Genomic DNA, 22,170 nt, shown 5'->3' on the forward strand with positions numbered 1-22,170 from the left:
CATGGCCACTCTTTTGGGAGGCCATGAGAAGCTGCTATAATAGTCTTTCTCATCTCAAGTTGAGATCTATGCCACCTTGGATTTCGCAGTAGTAAATTCAAATTGTGCATACTAATCTAAATTTGGGGGTGTATACACACGCGTGGAGGGGTGATTTATCCCTATGCTGGCAATGCAACCACGTAAATGCACCAATTCAAATCTGCCACTGCAAAATCCAACATGGCGCTGCTCTCAACTTGAGACGAGACACACTATATTTGTCATCTTTCCAACCCATTTTTTTATGACTAAAATGATGACTTACATGTACATGTAAGGCCCTGTTTGCCAAAGCCTACTAGTATATTGAGGCATAGATTACAGAATGCAGGTTTGCCGTGGAACTGCTTCAGTCTCCACACATGGTTACCATCATCTTTGACGTTCTGTGTTGAGAAGAAACAAAGAAAAAAGAATAAAAACATTGTTGACGATGAAACTATTCCAGAGATTAATTAAAAAAGATATTTACATGATGAACAGGGTCAATTTCAGATACTTAATTTATAAAGTGCTGGTATCTGTCATATATGACAACCAAAATGGGTTATTTCAATTGATATCTATACACCTATGACCTTACTCTCCATCACAGTGAATTTCAAATGGGGTCATCCATTCAGGTATCCCCATTTGAAATTCACACCCCCTGTGTGGAAGAAGAAGGCCAAGTCTTCCATAGGGTGTATGGATTTAACTGGATAGCCCAATAGACTACAGAACAGCAAATCTTTTCTGATCATATAACTTATATTATATCACACACATTTCACAACTTCCATAATAGATCATTTCAAATCAAAATTGGAAAAGTTCGGAAAATCAGGTGCAAGAAGAAATGTCATGAATCATGGTACCCTTTTGAACAAAATACAGCTTATCCGCCCAATGTCAACAAGGAATCATCAGGTAAAATATATCCTTTACATACTGAATTAAAACCTCTGCTATTTGGTACATCAAAATAAGTAATGGAAAGAAAAGTGCAAATGTTAATTATGGTAATAATTACGATCAAAATATTAGTAAAACGTGTACGCAATGTTTATAACACTGTACGTACATGCATGAAGGTCATAACACCCCAAAATGACGGACCTCAGTCACAATCAACAGAGTGACACGCATTGGCGACATATGCGCAGAAACTAAATAGCAATTTTCATTGTTTGCTTCATTTGTTCAGTTCAAAATTAAAACGGAACATATTTGACAGTGATACTAACATTTTGTTGAAAAGAAATATAATTTAATTTTTTATGGAAATGTTACAATATGGCTTTAAAGGTAGTTGGATGAGACAGGTGTCCTGCTTGAACATTCTTTGTAAATTGCATGTAAGGTGAATTTATTTTAGATTTATTTGCTTCAATGCATATCCACAAACCTCCTCTGCCAGTGAATCAAATGTATATAGCATGACGTCAGGAAACAGCCATGTTCGTTTAAACATAATATGTGACGCAATCAAGTGAATGAGTCTAGTGATGCTGATATTGACATTGGTAACCAGAAGTTCATTTTCATAACATACCATTTTTGAAGCACTAGTAACCAATGTAAATTTTGTTTAATATTTTTTGACATTAAACTCATTTCCCATGATCGTGTCACATATAATCTAGGCAGACTTTCGTCATTCTACATGGATGTACTTACTGTGTCTAGCCCTAATAGCACTAGAAGAGGGATGGTGGTCATTCCTCCACGGATCCATTCTTCCAGTGATACTGTTCCATCTGAATCATAATCTATCTCTATCATCATGTCTTGTAAGATCTGCGGGAATTAACACATTATAACACTGTTACCGCACATTGTGATTTAAAAAATTCTGTCAAATTTAATAATCTTGTAAGCACCAAAGCACCTCCATTAATATTCATTTCATGATCAAAAGACTATAAATGAGCAACATTTTGCTATATGAAACAAAAAAGTTCACCAATCTGTTGTGTGTAACCATGATTGGACATCACGCTATATGAGAATAGCAACCTATCTTTCCTTAAAGAGTAATCTCCCCTCCCCACTTTGTCTTTACAGGGGTGTGTGTTGGGGTGTGTGTGAGGGGGGGGGGCTTCTGTGTACTGAAACCTAATTCTATGTGTACATTGGTATGAACAGTCAATCCAAACTAAACAAAACCAGGGGCATATCCAGGATTCCTGAGGTTTAGACATTTTAACACCATTTTTATATATTTTGCTATCATCTTCTTATTACTTATTTTGTGCTTTGCTGCCTACCCCAAGGTTTACGCTCTCCCTCCACACACCCCTGGATATGCCACTAAAAATATCAACGTGAATGAATAAAGTGAATAGCAGTGATATAGTCATTTGATTTATGAGGAAAATTATATATGCCAATTAGAATAGGTCAACAGTAGTAATAATGTCAGCTGATCTTTGAAACCTACTTCATCAGCCTGATATCTTAACTTCCCTAACATGGGCACAAAAACAGCTATATTTAAGTGAATATTCATACGTGTTGGTGATTAAAAACAGTCTTTCAACCCAAAATAAAATTGAGACATTTTCTCCTCAATATTTTTATGTGAAGATAACTCCATCACAACATCTGTATACAGTTCTCATGATGAGGATGCATCTTCACATCATAATAATGAGGGCTAAATGCCAGGAGCAAATCTAAATTTTATTTTGTGTTAAAAGACTGTTTACACTAAACCTACTACAAAATGTAAGCTTATTTATAAAATGTGACACTTTGTGTAAAATATTCAGGATATGAACTCGCTAACAAAGTGGGGACATTGAAAATCTTGAGTATTCAAAATACATTTCAGGGACTGGTAAGATACTAATTTGATTTGGTGATCTTATGGCACAGAAAATTAAATGACACTTCAAATGCATGTCCACAGAATTCTAATAGCCAAAAAGCTACAAGGCAATGGACATTATTAAGGCTAGTTGCATGAAGACTCAAAGTGAGAAGTAAGACCCATAGGTATTGATATCTGCAAATGTAACTAAAAACTGTCCAATTCCAATAAAAGCATCCCCTCCTACACTACTCTTTCTACTTTTACCAAATCACACCGACACTGGTATAATGCAGTGCCCAGTCATCTACTTCTCAATAATTTTGTTGTTATCACTAGGATCCAAAACATTCTCATCTATTAGTGCACAGTTCTTTAATCCCAATACATTTATACATTTATTGAATGACCTTTGAAACTTTGGGTACAAAAACTCATACTCAGCAACTTGAGGTCAAATTTTGCACCATGATTGTTTAATTGAGGTTATTGGACTATGCCATAGGGATGAGGCCATTGTGGTCCATAGCGTTAGTCTGGCCATTAGTGGCAATGTAACATGACGGTGTGTGTCTATTCATCAGCTAAATATAAACCAGACTCTTGTTTAGTCTAGCTCATTTCATAGTCAACGCAACATGAGGAAAACGTATCCTATGTCCTATGTAAAATCACACTTTTCTAATATTAATTGTAGATGTGGGCTGTGAGCTGTTAGGCAAAGTGACTTTGAAATTTGACATCAGTTTTCACAAGGCTGGTAAGCGAGGTTGAATAAACTCTAATCACTGTAAAAGTATGTCCTGATATATGATGCTACATAGCTGAATGGACATTATAATCCACATGAAAGCAAGTCTTGATATGTATACTTCAAACCTTGTATAGGTCAATGCAAACATGAAACCTGATGTCCAATAAGTGTGAAAATGGACATGAGCCGCATGAGATGCACAGAGTGGCCCTACGAATAGTCAAAAAGTCTTTTTCGTATCTTTTTGATGGGTTACAAGACTACAACATTAGCACTCAAAATTGTAAAATGTAATATTGTTTACCAACTTAAATAATTCATGCATTTTGCTATTGACCCTTCTGTTTGCACCGATGCATGACTTGATATTGAATATCAAAACAAAGCAACTGTTCACTTATACTTTCAGTAAAGCAAATTAATAATAATGCAGGAACATTTTTCTGAGACACCATTTAGAGGTTAATGACTGCGCATCAGTTGTTTTGAGTGTATTGTGTAAAATCTAAATATTTTGCTTTGGATATTCAGTGGCCAATCAAGATCTTTTCAAAATACCAGAAAAATAACTGATACAAAGTCATCAACCTCTTTCAAAACTGGCACTTATTTTGTTATTCATCTGTATCATTATTTTCTTCTTTTAGACTTGGAAACAAAATAATTTTTACTTTATTTTCTCTTTAAACATATCAACCGCCAGTGACCAATTACACCAGCGTGTAAATTGTTTGAGTGCATAACACATCACACAATACGGTTTTTAAGGTGTGGTCATTATATGATTTCAATAACCTGCATTTGGTTCCACACGTCTACATAATTATGATGAATGGATCGCACCCATTGCATGTATTTGTGAGATTTTGAATTACAGTCATTTTTGTCAATCAAAAAATGTATTGCTTTCTTCTGGATTTACCAAATATACATCGAACAGATCAATTTGTGAAAGTTTATTTTCATGACTAAGCTACTTGTGAAATATGTGGAATAAATTCCTTAAAATCGAATTACATGTGTGAATATGTTTCTTGTTGTTTGTTGTACACTTACTGGTCTAAGTTCAGTTACATCCCAGCCAAGGTATTCAGCAACATGCATCATCTGATTGACAATGCAGTCCAACTCCTGAAAACAGAAAAAGGAAACAACAATTAGGCTATATGCAAGTGAATACGAACAAGAAACAACATGCAGAAGTATGTAAGAAAAGGAAGAAACACATTTTTTTGTGGGCAAAACATGGATTGTAGGCAATTCCTTACTTGTCATGATTACTTCACCTCTTAAATATCTTGGTATAGTGGTCAATTATATCAAATATATAAATTGTATCTTGCATTCTCTGCTAGGGTACTGCAAGTTTTTGCTCCCTGTTCAAGTGTTTATCTTTCATGTATTATATAATTGAATAGATGCCTGCTCTATTTTTGTTGAATATGTAAAATATTAAATTACTCCAAGATGGTTGAATTCCATGGTGTATTCAACAGCCTTATTTCTTTTAACAGGGCATAAGAATACTAAAAACTGCTATGATTTCGGTAGGCATAAATCATTTTTAACAGCACCATCAGAAATTATGAAAGAGTTTATGTATTTTTGTATATTCATACACATGCAAATTGATAGAGAAAAAGCTTGTTCTTTTTTCTTTTCTTCAGTCGGCATGATTTGATTTGAAGGTGAATTTATGAAACATTACAGAATAATACAAGCCGGATAAATTGAAGCAAGCAAAGACCGACAAGCATACTGTTCATTTAAAGTTGGATCAAGTCATATATTCAAATTCAATGTGATTTGATCTGAACCAACCAGTCCCCTCCCCCAAAGGCAACACTCGTGACAGGCAAAAATAGGGAGATAAAACAATCAAATAAGACCATTGACATTGTAGAAGCTTTATAACTTTGTTACTAAAATACATGGGATGCAAGGATTAGTACACTGTACAAGTTGATAATGAAACAGCTCAATTTACAACATGCCACTTTTGGCCTGGCTGGATATTATGTCACATATGAATACCCAAATCACAAAATCTTTGTAAAGTGCTGCGATATTGTGTTTCCAAACAACTGCAAAAGGGAACTCAATATTTTGGATAGTAATTTTTTGTTATTCCACTTGAAAATTTAAATATTGATAGCAAGACCAGAGTTGCGGCAGACCCAGACAATGGGAAATATGAGTAGATGGGTTCTCTTTCAATCACTTAATATTTTTTTAGCATTTTACAATTTCATACAAATTTTATGAACAGTATGCTTGTCGGTCTTTGCTTGCTTCAATTTATATGGCTTGTGTTGTTCTGTAATGTTTCATAAATTCACCTCCAAATCAAATCATGCCGACTGATGAAAAAAGAACAAGCACTCTATCTAACAATTTGCATGTTTATGAATCTACAAAATTACATTAACTCTTACTTCTTTTGGTGCTGTTAAAAATTATTGTTAGAACGAAACTGCAGAAATTCTACCAGTTTATAGTATTCTTATATTTGACAAATATATAAAATAGAGCAGGCATCTATTCAATGATATGCAAATCTATTTTGTTTCATGAAATATTTTCCATTTCTGATCTACCCTAAATTTTATAGTACACAGTATTTTCCCAAATTGAACATCATCGCCATTTTTTTACTCCTACATATTCTGACCATTTCTCTGACCATGCTTTTTTCCACTTCTAAAGATTTCATCATAAACTTTAAGTTTGTAGAATATAAAACCAATGTGATGGTAAGCATCCACTAATATGAATTAAAATGATAACAACTCTAGATTTTCAAAACGTATCAATTATAAAGTGGTAGAGGCCAGGGGTACAGGTAATTTTCATTTGCTGTTAAAGTGAAATTTTCAAGGAACATTAATTTTCACACTATTCACACTCAATTCAGCTACTGCAAAAATAAGAACATGTAAATGTGTTCTTTTATGAAAAGGTCTATATGAGAATACTCAAGTTAGAAACATGTAAATTAGTTCCAAATTGGAAGAGTGTGAAAAAATAAAAGTCGCGAAAATGACCACTTTGCTGGATTTCTGGCATTCTTATAGTGCTCCAATATTGCAAGCTTTGTAATCTTCACTATTTGTTCAACTGCACCAGATGGAAAGCTGATAAATTTGGCTTACAATTTTGTTACAATTTCTTCTTAGCAATTTTGGGCAAGAGTGTTATTTGAGAAGGTGATGCAATTGGTGTCATGCATGGGAGAGACACAGGTCTGTTTGAGACTGATTTCTTTTTGAATTGTTAATGTTTTCCCCATATCACTCATTTCATTGTGTTTTATAATGTTTCAAATAACAAGTATATGGCATCACATGCTCATTTCATTCAAGTATTTAATGATTTAATGTGAATGAACTTGTTATACATCTTATAGGATATATTGATAAGATAAAATTGTATGTTAAATTCCAGATCATGGATATCTTGAATTCAAGCCAGCAGCCCTAACATAGCAAAATAGTGCATCTTCCGTTTGCATTACAAACAATTTACTTCCTCTTGCCATGGTTGAGGTTTACTTTTACAAGTTACGTCCTTTGGTAAACATTGACAAAGCTATGGCAACAGCAAGTAACATCAAAGGTTGATTTAAAACTGGTCAACAACACTCACTTTTTAACCATTCTCCATCATCAAACAGAGACCAGCCCCACCCTAAATAGGGATGGGGCCTTATGATTCTCTTCTAGAAACACCATCACAAAGGACAAAAAGGACAATGTCAACATCTAGAAACACTGGAGAATCTTCAGTCAGTCTATTAACAGCATTACACCGCTGATGATGGAGAATGTTTTCTCAGACATATTCAGTTCAAAATGTGATTGTTGTTGATCAGTTTTAAATAATCTTTGATGTCTATTCCCAACATGTATAAATCTCTTCATTTGAGGAAGTAACATGTTAGTGCTGTAAATACTAGAAACACTCTTTTACCATATTAAGGCAGAGAGCCAATTTGCCATAACCAATGAACTGTGAGTGACAAAATCAACATTCTACAAAGTCTCTACAAAAATATCTATGTGTTACTTTTCTTACATTCCTTCCTTGAATTACGAAATAAAACCCTTCATAAACCAAACTTTGCATAACGTTGTCATATATGCATGTTGAGAATAGCCTGAATACTAAAAACCTGTATAAATACACACTTGTTAGGGGGCATCTACCGAGAAAATGAGCTGTGAAATGTGCACTCATAAATATGTTGCATGCATGCATGCATGCAACAAGTAGGGACAAACCCGTCTTATAAGTGTCTGGTACTATGCTTATATGAATAATACACCAACTGAATTGAAACTATTGGTGCCCATCACATTTGATTAGTGAAGAGAATAGCTTGTGTGTATGCAACATCAGATCCACAGTTTTAAGACTTTCCATTGCATTATGTTCATACCTAATATGTAAGCTTATCATCCAAACAATTGAATTCAAAGGGTTGTATTAGGCACTATCAGTGATCAGTAATTCTGAAACATCATCACAGTTCAGATTTGTGCATTTTTGCAAGAAGTGCAGATGTACGGTATTAGAGGACTATTCCGGTTGAAATTCATATACCCTCTATAGACGGTATGACCTTAATCTTCCACACAAAGGGAATGTGCATTTCAAATGAGTTTACCTGAATGGATGCCTCCTTTTAAAGCCTACACCCCCTGTGTGGGAGATTAATGGTATGTCTTCCATATAGGGTGTATAGTGTTCAACTGGAACAGCCTGCGAGTGATAAGACTTGTGAGAATACCCTGTCTGCAGTCATGTACTGTGTGGGGGTGTATTGGATTGAGGGTATAGAGGATTCTCATCCATACTGATACAGACACCCAGAGCAATACACAATTGACTGCAGCTTTAGGCCGTATAAAATTAATGTTTTGGTTCTCGTCCAGAGGATTTTCATGAATTGATGAGGGAGGGAGGTGTTTTTTTTTTTTTTTTTTTTTTCAATGTAAAATTAGCATTGTCAGTAGTTTTCGGTCTTCTCCAACAGTGCTCGAGGAACGATGAGGCTTTTTTTTTTTTTTTTTTCAAATGTGAGATTCTGAGGATAAACCCCTAGAGTACCACAAAAAGACTTGGAAGTGATGCTTGTTCTCTAATAAACTTATTTATATGTATGCAGATTTCATAAATCATTCCAAAGTCTAAAAAATTGAAAAATCTAAAAAAAAAAAAAAAAAAAAATCTGACAAATCCCAGAAATTGAGGAGGAGGGGACGAGAACCAAAATATTAATTTTACACGGCCTTATATTATCATTTTCACTGCTGCCTTCTCCCCCATTTTGACAGTTGTTCATATACATGTTTAAGCTAAAATTTCAAATATTTTGATACTTCTGCAGGGATCACAGATATTGCCTTTAAATGGCTTCAGGAGTTTGGAAATTGGAAGCAAAAATGTGTATTGCAGTGGCTCATATAATATTACATGTTCTTAGGGTGCTACCACTGTTTTGTTCATACCATCTAAATCAAACATATCTCAGACCTAATATTTTACTGGGCAAATAAGAAAAATATTGGATTTCTTCTCACACCAAAATCTTAATTTTTAACGGGACAAAGACATTTCCAAAATCCTTGAGAATGGTAGTGTGAATTTTAAACAGAATAGCCCATTGCATCAAAGTGACCAATAATGATGTTTTTAAAGACTATTCTAAATGCAACATTAGTTGGCTAGTATTGCATATTGTCATGACAAGATTCTGTCTATTTCAAGTAGACCCAAGATTTATGCTTAAAACACAGTCTTTTCAATATACATTAAAACTAAATACAGTGGATTTATTTCAAACATGATGTTGCATTTCTAAATGGCTGATGTTGAAATAAGGACCATAGCAAAGTAGATGTTGTCAGGAATGAGGGGAAAAGAAAACAAATTGGCTACATCTCCACAATGTGATGTGTCATGGAATGTTAAAAACAAGCAACAAAATAGGAGAGGAACCATCATTTTCATCACACTTGGAACTAGCTCAATCAATAAAGTGTTACAGTGGCGTGCAAAGCACATTGAAAGTGGGAGTGGGGGGGCAGGTTGTTCAGTCCCCGAATGGAGTCTGATTAGGAGTGTAAGGTGCGGGCGAATGACTAATTTCCCCCCGAATGACCACCAAAAGTGGGGGGGGGGGGCTGTTCCCCCTGCCCCCCTTTGCGCACACCACTAAAGTGTTAGACTGTGCATGATGGTAAGAGTTCCAGATCCAGCATCAGTGTCATAATACTGTTCTAGTGGAAATATTGAGCTAGCTTGAAATTACACTGGACAAGGAACTTACCGTTAATTGTCCTAGTCTGCTCATGCAATGGCTATATACTTGAGCAGTCAAGTTAGCTAAATCGATAAGGCATTCGACTGTGGTGCGAGATCTTGCGGTAAGGTTGAAATTCCCCTGGACAAGGAACTAACTGCTAATTGTTTCGTTGTAACCCATACGAAACTTGGGGAGCTGATCCTGGCTGCGAAGGCCAAGTGTGGAACATCTAGGGTGTGCGCTTCTTAGCTGCAAGTCCCTATACGTGTTGTTGTTTAATGGTTTATGGAATTATATGGGGCCGTAGTGGTCAGCGACAACTTGTAAAGTGTGCGTAGCGCACTACAAATCACTGCACTTTTTTTAAAATAAGTAGGCTGATAGAGTTGTGTCCCTGAATTATGTTAAATGGTTTGCAAGGTGTATCTTGAGCCATAGTGGTCAGCAACTACCTGTAAGTGCAATGATCTTAAGAAATTACACTACATAACATGGGGCTTTTTAGTTACTTACTCTGCTATCCAAGATGCCATTATCATCTGTATCATATAACCTAAACATAACTGAAATGAGAAATGGAATAAAAGCAATCAATAAGTCATCATCAATTATATAATCAAAAAACATTATTCATCTACCATCGTTAATGGAATCATACTTGGTCTAAATTAAAGCAGTGGCTTAACTGAATACATTTGTCTATCATGTCGAACTAATGTGAAATAATGCAAAAGAATATTGGCATTGGCAGCTTATGTAGCTCATACACTATTCAAATTCTGGCAGGACGAGGTGGAATTCATCTCTCACAACTGTAGTCCGGGGTTCAATTCCCAGTAATGCCATGAACATGGTTGCCGATCCATGACCATCTACAAAGGTAGGGTCAAGGTCATTCAAGCAAGGTGGAAATAGCAGGCTATGAAATCAGACCATCTTCATTTAATTTTAACACCAAAACATAACAGACATGCCAACTTTGAAATCCAGATTTCCGTACTCAGAAGAACAAAAATCCGTATTTTGCACCCTAAAACCGTATTTTTTAAATATGTACCTTTTGCATACCTGCCAACTCCAGAAACTCCAAAAGTAGAACATATAATTGAGAGGGAGCACTTGTGCGACCGAGCACATAACGGCCCAGGTCCAGGGGCCCACTTTACAAATGTGCAATCAAATTTGGCAATACCAAAGAACCATTCCATCAAAGTAATAAATCAATACAGAAATATGCTTCCTTTACGAGTTATCACTCATTGAAAGTGCTACTTTGCTATACTTTACATGGAAAGCGGCCATCTTAAAGTCGTCATATTTCCTTAATTACATAACTGATCAAGCTGAATTCGTATATATGATGCACAGTTGAAAATTAATTTTAAAAGATTTGGTGACCTCAGTCGACCTTTGACCTTGTATGTGACCTTTGACCTTACAAAATTGGATAAAGTATGTAGACCAAACAAATTGGGTTTTGTTACTTCTAATGTTGTTAGAAGCATGCTTTGTTAAAACTTTCAAGTTCAGAAAATCATTGATCATCATCATCATCATCTGAATAAAAGTGGGAAAGCATCTTGTAGGCCTATACATATTTCTTTAATGTGCATGCATGGTGCGAAAGTCGGAAGTAAAAGGAGGTCCGAAACCTTCTTGTAGGTTTATTCTTTTGCACCAATAGAGCTAAATAGTTAACTAATTACCTTCAGAAGACATATAGCATTAGGTGGTTAATAAAAAATATTAATGTGCATGAAAAATCTGCAAGTCAGAAGAAAATTATTTTGGAAACCATCTTGTAGGCCTATTCAATATTTTATTTAATGTGCATGCATGGTGCGAAAGTCGGAAGTAAAAGGAGGTCGGAAACCTTCTTTTATGCTTATTCTTTTGCACCAATAGAGCTAAATAGTTAACTAAATACCTTCAGAAGACATAGCATTAGGTGGTTAATAAAAAACATTAATGTGCATGAAAAATCTGCAAGTGGGAAGAAAATTATTTGGAAAGCATCTTGTAGGCCTATTAAATATTTTATTTAATGTGCATGCATGGTGCGAAAGTCGGAAGTAAAAGGAGGTCGGAAACCTTCTTTTATGCTTATTCTTTGCACCAATAGAGCTAAATAGTTAACTAAATACCTTCAGAAGACATAGCATTAGGTGGTTAATAAAAACATTAATGTGCATGAAAAATCTGCAAGTGGGAAGAAAATTATTTGGAGAAAGCATCTTGTAGGCCTATTAAATATTTTATTTAATGTGCATGCATGGTGCGAAAGTCGGAAGTAAAAGGAGGTCGGAAACCTTCTTTTATGCTTATTCTTTTGCACCAATAGAGCTAAATAGTTAACTAAATACCTTCAGAAGACATAGCATTAGGTGGTTAATAAAAAACATTAATGTGCATGAAAAATCTGCAAGTGGGAAGAAAATTATTTCGGAAAGCATCTTGTAGGACTATTAAATATTTCTTTAATGTGCATGCATGGTGCGAAAGTCGGAAGTAAAAGGAGGTCGGAAACCTTCTTTTATGCTTATTCTTTTGCACCAAAAGAGCTGAATAGTTAACTAAATACCTTCAGAAGACCTAGCATTAGGTGGATAATAAAACACATTAATGTGCATGAAAAATCTGCAAGTCGGAAGAAAATTATTTCGGAAAGCATCTTGTAGGCCTATTAAATAATAATTTTTTAATGTGCATGCATCACCGAAAGTCGAGCGAAAAACGATGTAGGTAACCACTTTAACAGACCAAGAAAGTGGTCAAATGATACCAGTAATTCAGTCGGTAGTCTAATCTTGCAGCTGTTTATCTTTTTAAGACACAACATTTTATTATTTTGGTCAAAATTCTGGAATACCGTATTTTTTTGGGGGTGACCGTACTACCGTATTTATCACGTTTTACCGTACAAAATACGGTGAAACCGTACTAGTTGGCATGTCTGACATAAGACCAACATTTTTACAGAATATGTTAGTTGTGATTAAAATAAACCCTGACCCTGCTATTGAATTCCAATCAAAACTGTTTGTTTGCTTCATGTAGTATTTAACTCTGTTCACGCGGGTGTCGACTGCAGACGACATGTTTCACCATTTTTTTTTAAATACAAAAATTTCAGAAATGTAAATTTTCATGACCATATTTGGAATAAGCATGAAAAATGCATTAAAATGAATACAAACAAGCCTAGTATTGGTTCAGTGGTTCTTAAGATAGCTCTTGATAGAGAAAACATTTCAAAACTTTTTCTGTTGAACCACATGGATAGCATGCATTAAGTAAAATAGAGCACCCTCCAAGAAATGCCATGTGTTCCATTATTTGGTTGTGCTTCTAGTATAGGGCCACTTTATACATGTATGTTTCTTTGTTTGATATTGTTCACCCATCTCCTTGAATCAAACTTATGAAACGTTTGGTCTGTAAAGCAATATGGTTTTATTTTTATTCAAGGATGTTAAAATTCAATTCAATTTCCTGGCAAAATGAGTGTGTATCCCTTTAAGGTCTGCTTAAAATCCAAAATAGTTTACAATGCTCTTTTATCATACTTGTGTGTCTTCTATGATTCTTCATTAATCTGGTGAAGGTGAAGGACATATTGAACACCACCTGCATCATAATATTATTTCAAAATCTATAAAATGCACTGTATTGAGCTATTCAAACTAAAATCTACACTACCCCTGTGGAACATTTTAGAAATGTCTTACACAGGGGAAGTATGAATTCCAAATGGAATCAGCACACAAGGCAGTTCCATTTGAATTCCATATTCCCTTTGAGAAAGATTCAATCTGATTCTACAACAGAGGGAGGGCAGCTCCATTTGAATTCCATACATCCTTTGAGAAGGATTCAACCTGAATCTACAACAGAGGGAGGGTGAATTTCAATAGAGTTGGTTTGGCTAATTACATTTGAACTTCATTCTTCCCCTGTTTTATTAACCACAGAGCAGTACATGTACCTGTAAGCCCCTCTTATTCAAAATTACATTTGAACTTCATTCTTCCCCTGTGGAAAACCTTCCAGGGGGGTATAGATTTTAAATGGAATAGCACCTTGTCCACTCACATTCTAATTTGTCTTCAGGCTTGCCACCTTCCAATAGTGAAAGATAACAGACAATATCTTTCATAAACACAACTTCATTCTCCACATCTGGAACATCTCCATAAGTGGCAGATTGTAGGCGGTAGTGGAAGTCATCATCTCCTCGCTGCTCCTTTCGTCTCTTCTTCTTTCGTATTGAGGCAAAGAACGACCCTCCTCTCCTGGGTTTATCTGTAAAATAAAATGTAATATTTGATAGAAAATGACTGGAATAGGTGGTTTGCTAAGTAACATAAAACATAAAAACTAATATGATTTCAATCAATTTCAGGATTTGAACATGAGACAAATATTTTACACAAGTCTATTTGCTCCACCACCTCAATCAATTCAAGAGTTGATGAAAGTATTTTGACATTATTTGGCTTTTTTTGTCTCTTTTGACAGCTTGACAGAATGTGACAGAGCTTGCATGCAGACAATCAGAAACAGACTCCATGAAGTAGACTTGAATTCCTAAAGACCAGTCAAGAAGATCAGACTGACACCAGACCATCGCCAAAGACGTGTGGTATTTGTGAGACGTCACTGTCCTTGGCATCTCAGACAGTAGGCCAATGTTCTATTCACTGACGTGTGTCGCTTCTCCCTGAAGAAAATTGAGGGATGGCATAGGCTTTGGAGATGCACAGGTCAGCATATGCACAGGAATTGCATTCAAGTAGTGGAACTTTACAATAAGGGCAGTGTGATGATGTGAGGTGGAATAAGTACGAATTGAGGGACAGACTTAATAGTAGTTCAAGGGAATCTCAATGAAGCATATGTTAATGAGATCCTTAGTCAGCATGTGGTACCATACGTTGCAGCCATAAGACAAGACTTTATATGTGTTCATGGATAACAATGCTCTTGCACATCAAGCAAGGATCACCACACAATCTTAGAGGATTGAGAGGTTAGTGTGGCCGGCAAGATCTCCGGATATGAATCCAATTGAGAACCTTTGGGACCAAAATGCGCCATCGGCTCATGAGCACGTATTAAAGATCCAACATCACCTTACCACAGTTTGTATGGATCCTGTAAAGGGCATGAGAGGAATCGAATCACCAGGGTATCCGCATTCTTACCAAGGAGCATACAACAACAGAGGACCAATTCCCTACCAAACACAAACACGACTGACGTGCCACTTGACTTCTTGACCATTTTATTTACCAGATGGGATTGTTTTTGGACATAAATTGCTGTTTTGTGTAGCATGTACAGTTGGAACACTGTTTCTTGTTCTTAATTAGCAGGGTAAATGTCATTTTCTTTTAACAATCTCACGTGAAAATGTTTTCAAATTTTATTAAATTTTTATTATATCAATCCTTGAGTGAACATCACTTGTACAAATTCCATCAAAGTTGATCAACATTGCCGTATTTTTACACACGGTCCCAGTTATTCAGTTATTGAATTCAAATGGTTTTGACATTTGTTCAAGTTCAAGCAAAGAAATTGTAAAATTATTGTTATTGTATGGCAAGACATTCACATTCTTTGAATACAGTTTACTGCAACTTTTGAAACACTGTGTAAAAAAGTTCATTCAACGTCCAGTAACTTGTGGATATTGGAATGAATTTCAAACATTTTTGCATCACATGTGTAGGAAGAATCATTCTATATTCTAGTTTTGTATTGTATTTTTTTTGAGTTATTCAAAAATATACTAAGGGGATTTAGAAGTTGTATTACATTACCAGCTAAAAGAAGTTAGTTGTACCATTTGAGACATGACTTTAGCATAGTGATTTATGCAACATGTTTTACATGACATTAGGGGGTGAACAACAACATCAAACTTGGGGAAATCACCTATTTTTTTGTTACTTGAAAGTAAATCCATATCTAGATAGCAATTGAGTGTGAGCTGCCAATATAAATGCATTGCATGACTCAAATGGGTGTCTCAAGCAGCATTGTGAACAGGTGTGTAGACACTGCATTACAAGTAAACAACAACAAATATGGATATGAGCTCACATTACGGAAGACAGATCTTTACCACTTAAGCATCAAACCATTTCTCTAGACATGTTGTCAACCAGTCATTCAAAGACATTATAAACCACTTTGTGCACCATCACATGGCAAGTAGACAAGGACACAGATCATAAACAAAAATTAAATGTGCAGTGATTTACAGTGCGCTATGCACAGGCATTAATCCACAAGCCTCAGCACACTTTACAAGAATTCACAGTGGCCAGAGACAGCATAAAAACCAGCAAGCAGGGAATTGCATCTAAGAAATACACACCCTATACATACCACAATAAACCATCTCAGCTAGGATCAGCTCTGCAAGTTCTCATATGGGTAACCAAGACAATATAAAGCAGTTAGATCCTTGAACAGGCAGGGCAATTTCAAGTTAGCTCAATTTTTCAGAAAACAAACCAGGACTGTACCGAGGCTCAAACTTGCCACACACCGATGCAGCTGAGTCTAATGCCTCACCAATTGAGCTAACTTGACAAATTCATCTAGGGACAACTTTATTACTTCAATGTCCTTTCTAATCATGGACAATTATAAAGTATCTCGCAAGTTAAAAAGGCACTTATAATTTGATAAATGTACGGTGACACTGGCAACCACTTTGTGCAACATCGCAAGTAACTAAACAGCATTGAAAGGGAGAAACAGCTCATTGAAACAACCTCATCTATCCATACACAGTTCACTAAACCCAGTACACTTGCACATTTTACCTCTAGATTTGTTGGATACAAAACTCATTACTGCAGAACTTGCGGTGACCATCTGAGCTGATTGTTGATTGGAGCTCACTAAACTATGCCATCTGGGAATGATGCTATTTTGTACTCATAGTGCTACTCTCATGTAAAAAACATCTCCAATCAGAATGCAAAGAGCACTTAGTATTGAGCACTAAGTACTATTTACAAACACCGTCATCGACATTATCATGAATGTCTGGAGAAATATTACCACTGCACTATGTCTAATAGCACCTTTCACAAGTAAATAACAACAACATCAAGAGACCACGTTCCATCAAGATTACATCTATTTGGAACATGATATATTGAACGTGGCCTATAAACCTAAAGCAAGTTGAATGTGGCTCTCTCATACCGGGTCAACATACCGGTGAAGTAGTATTTATTTCATCAGAACATTCTGTAATGACATTTTCAATTTAGAATTGTAAGCAAAGGGATAAAAAGCCTGCTTACTCCCAATAAGAGCACATCTGGACTGCTCTACACTGGCATGTCCAGGATCTGTACCTGTCGGGGGCTCAGAGGGGCTTTCAGAGTTATGTGGGGGGCTTAATGGCTAAAATCGCCAAAAAACAGCTGATTTTACATGCTTTTTAACAACCAAAGTCCCCCTGGACACGGCACTGGTTCTGTGATACTATTTTTCATGCGAACTGCAATCAAGGACGATGTATTTGATTCTTAATCCATGGAGAATACGTGGCTTTCATAAATGGAAAACTGAAACAGGGACATCAGTTTTTAATCATATAGTGCTGTCCCTAGAATACTGTGAACATCCCAAATCATACTTATTAATAACATAAATTTGCTTATCGAAAGTGGCCTATTGGCAAGACCATTCTTCAGGCAATTTTCTATCGTTTTTATTTCTTGCTTTAATACCTCTATTTTGTATGCTTTCTTTTCCTTTTTATTATTACTTTCTTTACTTCTCCATAAATGATGAGGCAACAGCCTCACATGCTTGAATGTATGTCTATACCCCTGCATTACAAATAAACAACAATACGAAACACAGCCTTGCCCTTCTCCTGTCTGAGACCTAATGTAATAAGAAGGTCTAGGTTTAGTAACTGAGCACAGTAAATAAATTTTCAGAAAGTCCCACAAGTTGAAACTTTACTATATCCTTTTCAGTTTATTTCTCCTACTGTGCATGAGCATGCATTAAATAATTCAATCCCCAATTCAAGTGTGCCATGTATTCCCGTAATGTGATTGAATTTTAAGCTGTTCTCCTGTGAAGGTTATCTTCTACATCCATGTATAGGATCTCAGATTTTCACTAAGTATCTACTATAATGGGATTGGAGGATGAGTTTAAAAAGCATATATTCAACTGAGATGTCTCTCATGAAGAATGCATTGGTGAGGGCATACCCGGTACGTTCTTATCATTATGTCGATTCTTGTCTACATTATGAAAAACTTGATATAATACACCCAATCTACTTTAATTCCAGGCTTTAATTATCTTTAATTGTGAAATGTATCTGAAGTTATACAAGCTTTGAATAATGACACATTACATTTTAAGGACCTCCTTTATAATTAAGTGTGACATTCCTCAATGAAGAATGCATTGATGAACCTATGCTTGCCTATCGCTTTGTCAACTCTTGTCTGTAATGAAACACTATAGGCCATATCAGCACAACCTACAGTAACTCTTTGTATTTGTGAAAGGTCTCTCTTTAAGGTTTTGTCTCCTAAGCAATGGCTTCAAAAGAAACTATCAGTTGACCGCCAACGCCTGGCAGAACCAGTGACGGGGCTGGTTTCTATTATTTGCGGGACATGGGTAGTGACAGGTGGTTTTGGTTTGAAGCTATCTCTAACCAGTTGATTTCTTCTGCAAAAACACTGCAGTGGCAATAAAAAAGGTGCTTGTAAAAATTGCGCCTCAAGTGGATTACCTTTCTTTTTAACTGCTGGAGGACTTGTGATCTGCATTCCTGTGGAAGCTTTAGGGCTCTCAGAGCTCTGCTGTATCTGTTGCTGCTGAAGTGCCTGCGTGGTGGAATGACTGGAAGGTGTGCCGTTGGAGGCATTGGACTTCTTGGACGAACTGCGGGATTGTGGTGGACTTGTGTCGCCGTGCTCAGGTTTCTGACCTGGATATGAGGAGTGTTTAGAAAGAAAACAGGTGCACAAGAGGAGTGAGTGCATAAACAAATTAGGTAAGGAAAAGGGTTGGGAGTTATAATGAAGAGGAGAAACAGGAGGGAAGAAAGAAATCAAGTGATGTTGCATAGTGATCATGTGTCAGTGTTGAAAGCAATGACAGTGGCATAGCTAGAAATTTCTCTTCAGAAGGAGTTTTGATGTTGAAAATGGGAGAGGTTTTATGATTAACAATGTTTACAGACTACTCTCAACCCCAACTTCAAAATTAAGTCCTACATTCCACCTTAGTGACCTTAGGTAGTCTTGTGAATTATGTTTTGAGCATTTGGATGGGAATCCATGTTTGTACCCCTAATCACCCCCCCCTCTCTCTCTTCCTAACTATGCCACAACTGCTTTCACACACCTGTGTTTGTATGATGGTGCCTTTGACAAAACATGCAGGTCTTTGTCACGCATCATTTTGTTACAAAATAGCTGGTAATAAGCAACAAAAAACACTCATGCAAACAAATAAACATACAAACAAAGACAATAACAAAATAATAAAACAATAATAGAACAAACATAAATATATAAACAAATAATAAATAATGAACAAACAAACAAATAAAACAAACAAATAAATCCACACACAAATAAACAAATAATACAAGTTACATTTGCAGCAGTACATAATGGAATCCCTGATGTTCATCACACATTCAATGAGATGCAATGAGATCAAATTCAATTTCCCTAGTTCACCATGTAGACCTATATAACAATAACAGAAAGATCCAAATATTATACAGAACTGTTATCAAGGGGGATATGACAAAGATTCTCATCAATGCGGTGATTCAATGGTTTTCTGCCAATCAGGATACAATTTTCTACATTGCATACCCATATAAGGGCTGGATATGAGTATACAGCGTTAGAAAATTGTGTCCTGTTACTCCTACATAAGATTTAATCATGATCTTCCCACAAAGACCAATTGGTTATCACATAAACTCACCTGGTATAAATAATTACTTAAACAAAAATACAATGGAAATTATTGTCACTGAATTTGATATGCAATTAGTATGCAAGATGCACTTAAAAATATGTGATACAATCATGCCTAATAATACATGAGCCAGCGGTTCTTTCAATTATAGAGATCCTTGAGTATAATAACCCATTTGATTACAAAAAAGAAAGTAAACGGTTTGGATCTTCAAGACCACAAGATTCTATGGACCTTTTATTCTTTGTACTCATAGGTTCAATAGCTTTTACAATTGGATATCTTACACAGTGTCAACACCAGGTAAATAATTATTTTTGTACATGCGGTAAATGAACCAATAGAAATATGCCCTGCAGCGAATTGTGTGGATTCTGTCCACTTTAATTCGAAATAATAAGGTAAAGTGAAAGAAATCCCACTTGCTAATTTGAACCTTTAACATGGAATTCCATAGAGATTTAATGTCTGAGAGAAATATTAGGTCAAAATTGCTCTGTTGACCAAGACGAACACAACAAATGTGGCTGCTTCCATTTAGGTGCAAGTTGGCACATGTGTAAACATTACAAATGTGCCAAAAACTAAGGTTTGAAAAAAATTAACTACTGCCGTATTATAAGATGTACATTATGACTTTCAAACAATTTTAATTCAAAATTTGAATGATGAGGCATGAAGTAATGCTGCATTGTTACTAGACAGTTTTGTCAAGTTCTTCACTTTTCTGTCAAGATTGACAGTGGTAAAACATATCACATTTATTGGTAGCAGATTCAACAAATCAAATTTTCGTACAATCTGATCTGAAGCACAAGAAACCTTCTGAGAGGGCAACATCTGACCTGGTTACAAGGGAAAATGCATCAAAACAGTGCTAACTGAACAGAATTTGTTATTCTTTCCATCATAATTTCACCCAAAAATATTTTTTCTGAAGGGCAGTCTGCCCCCTGCCACCCTCTATTTATGCATCCCTGATACCGATTTAGATTTTAGAACCACGAGACTCAATTTGAATGTAAATTTAAGAGCCTATTTTGTTCACAGAAGGAAGATTTATTGATGCAGCATCACCTTAAAAGTAATCATAACAAACACATGAGAAGAGACAGCCAAAAGCAGATTACATGGAGACAACAATAATGTTGCTTTTTGTATCTCAGTTTGAAATGTCAAACATTTTACACTGTCCCAAGAGCACGCCCTGCTTATTATGGCCTACAAATCTTACTACATACAGATCTATGAGAAATGTTACCACTCTATTTCTCCAGAAACTGATTCTAACATCCCACCATATCTATGGATTGATTCGCCTCTTTTCTGTAATTTAGTAAAGTAAGTTCTACCTGTAGAGCAGCAAATTGGGTCAAATATTTGAATATGATGAGAGATGTTTTTTGGTTATTTTGGTCCAGAGATATACTACCGTAACCACTCGGGTATAAGCCCACCCCCCTAGGTGGCAGATTTCACTTCAAAAATGGGGGTGGGCTTATAACCGGGGAAGGGCTAGTGCTTGAATTTAAAAATAAGAACAATCACCCCCATTTGTATATTATGCCCAATGTACCAGTAATTTCTATCTTCTATGTCAATTTCTTAAGGGATCCAAAATGAGCGTTTATTGCGTTTCGACAGTATTTTTTTGTGGGACATGAGAGCACCTCAGACCTATCGATTGCATTCTGAATCTGAAGCATGTCTTTCTGATATCAAATAATTTTCATTTTAAAAATCACAATATAATACAAATTTTATGACAAATTATAAAAATTTGATATTTTTCAAATTTTTGATATATAACAGTCCTCAAAGTAAATTATATAAATCTAATGATATATTCTTAAAGTGTATGTAGCAGGGAGGAAAAGCCGACGGTCAATTGAAAATTTTGACCTTTCATATTGAAGATATGGATTTTTTTCCAAAAAGACCTATTTTTTTGGTGTTTTGGGAAAAAATCTATATCTTCAATACGAAAGGTCAAAATTTTCCATTGATCGTCGGCTTTTCATCCCACCTATATACACTTTAAGTATAAATCATCAGATTTATAAAGTTTACTTCAAGTACTGTTAAATATCAAAAATATCAATTTTTAATGATTTGCCATAAAATGTGTATTAAATTGCTAATTTCAAAAATCAAAATTATTTGATATCAGAATGACATTCTTCGTATTCAGAATGCAATTCGATATGTCTGATGTGCTCTAATGTCCCAAAATAAATACTGTCCAAACGCTCATACCCCAGCCCTTAAAAT

At 35.6% G+C, this 22,170-nt stretch overlaps 1 protein-coding gene across 1 annotated transcript in view; it reads right to left on the bottom strand.

Moving 5' to 3' along the window:
* The window catches only part of LOC140155419 (diacylglycerol kinase beta-like), a 169,681-nt gene that overhangs the window by 36,157 nt on the left and 111,354 nt on the right, over positions 1-22,170 (bottom strand). The window contains 6 exon segments of the mRNA XM_072178268.1: positions 308-428; positions 1,702-1,821; positions 4,647-4,721; positions 10,411-10,460; positions 13,990-14,199; positions 18,692-18,889. Coding sequence (XP_072034369.1) covers positions 308-428; positions 1,702-1,821; positions 4,647-4,721; positions 10,411-10,460; positions 13,990-14,199; positions 18,692-18,889 — 774 coding nt within the window.

This window comes from Amphiura filiformis, chromosome 1 (genome assembly GCF_039555335.1).
Source record: "Amphiura filiformis chromosome 1, Afil_fr2py, whole genome shotgun sequence".
NCBI lineage: Eukaryota > Metazoa > Echinodermata > Ophiuroidea > Amphilepidida > Amphiuridae > Amphiura > Amphiura filiformis.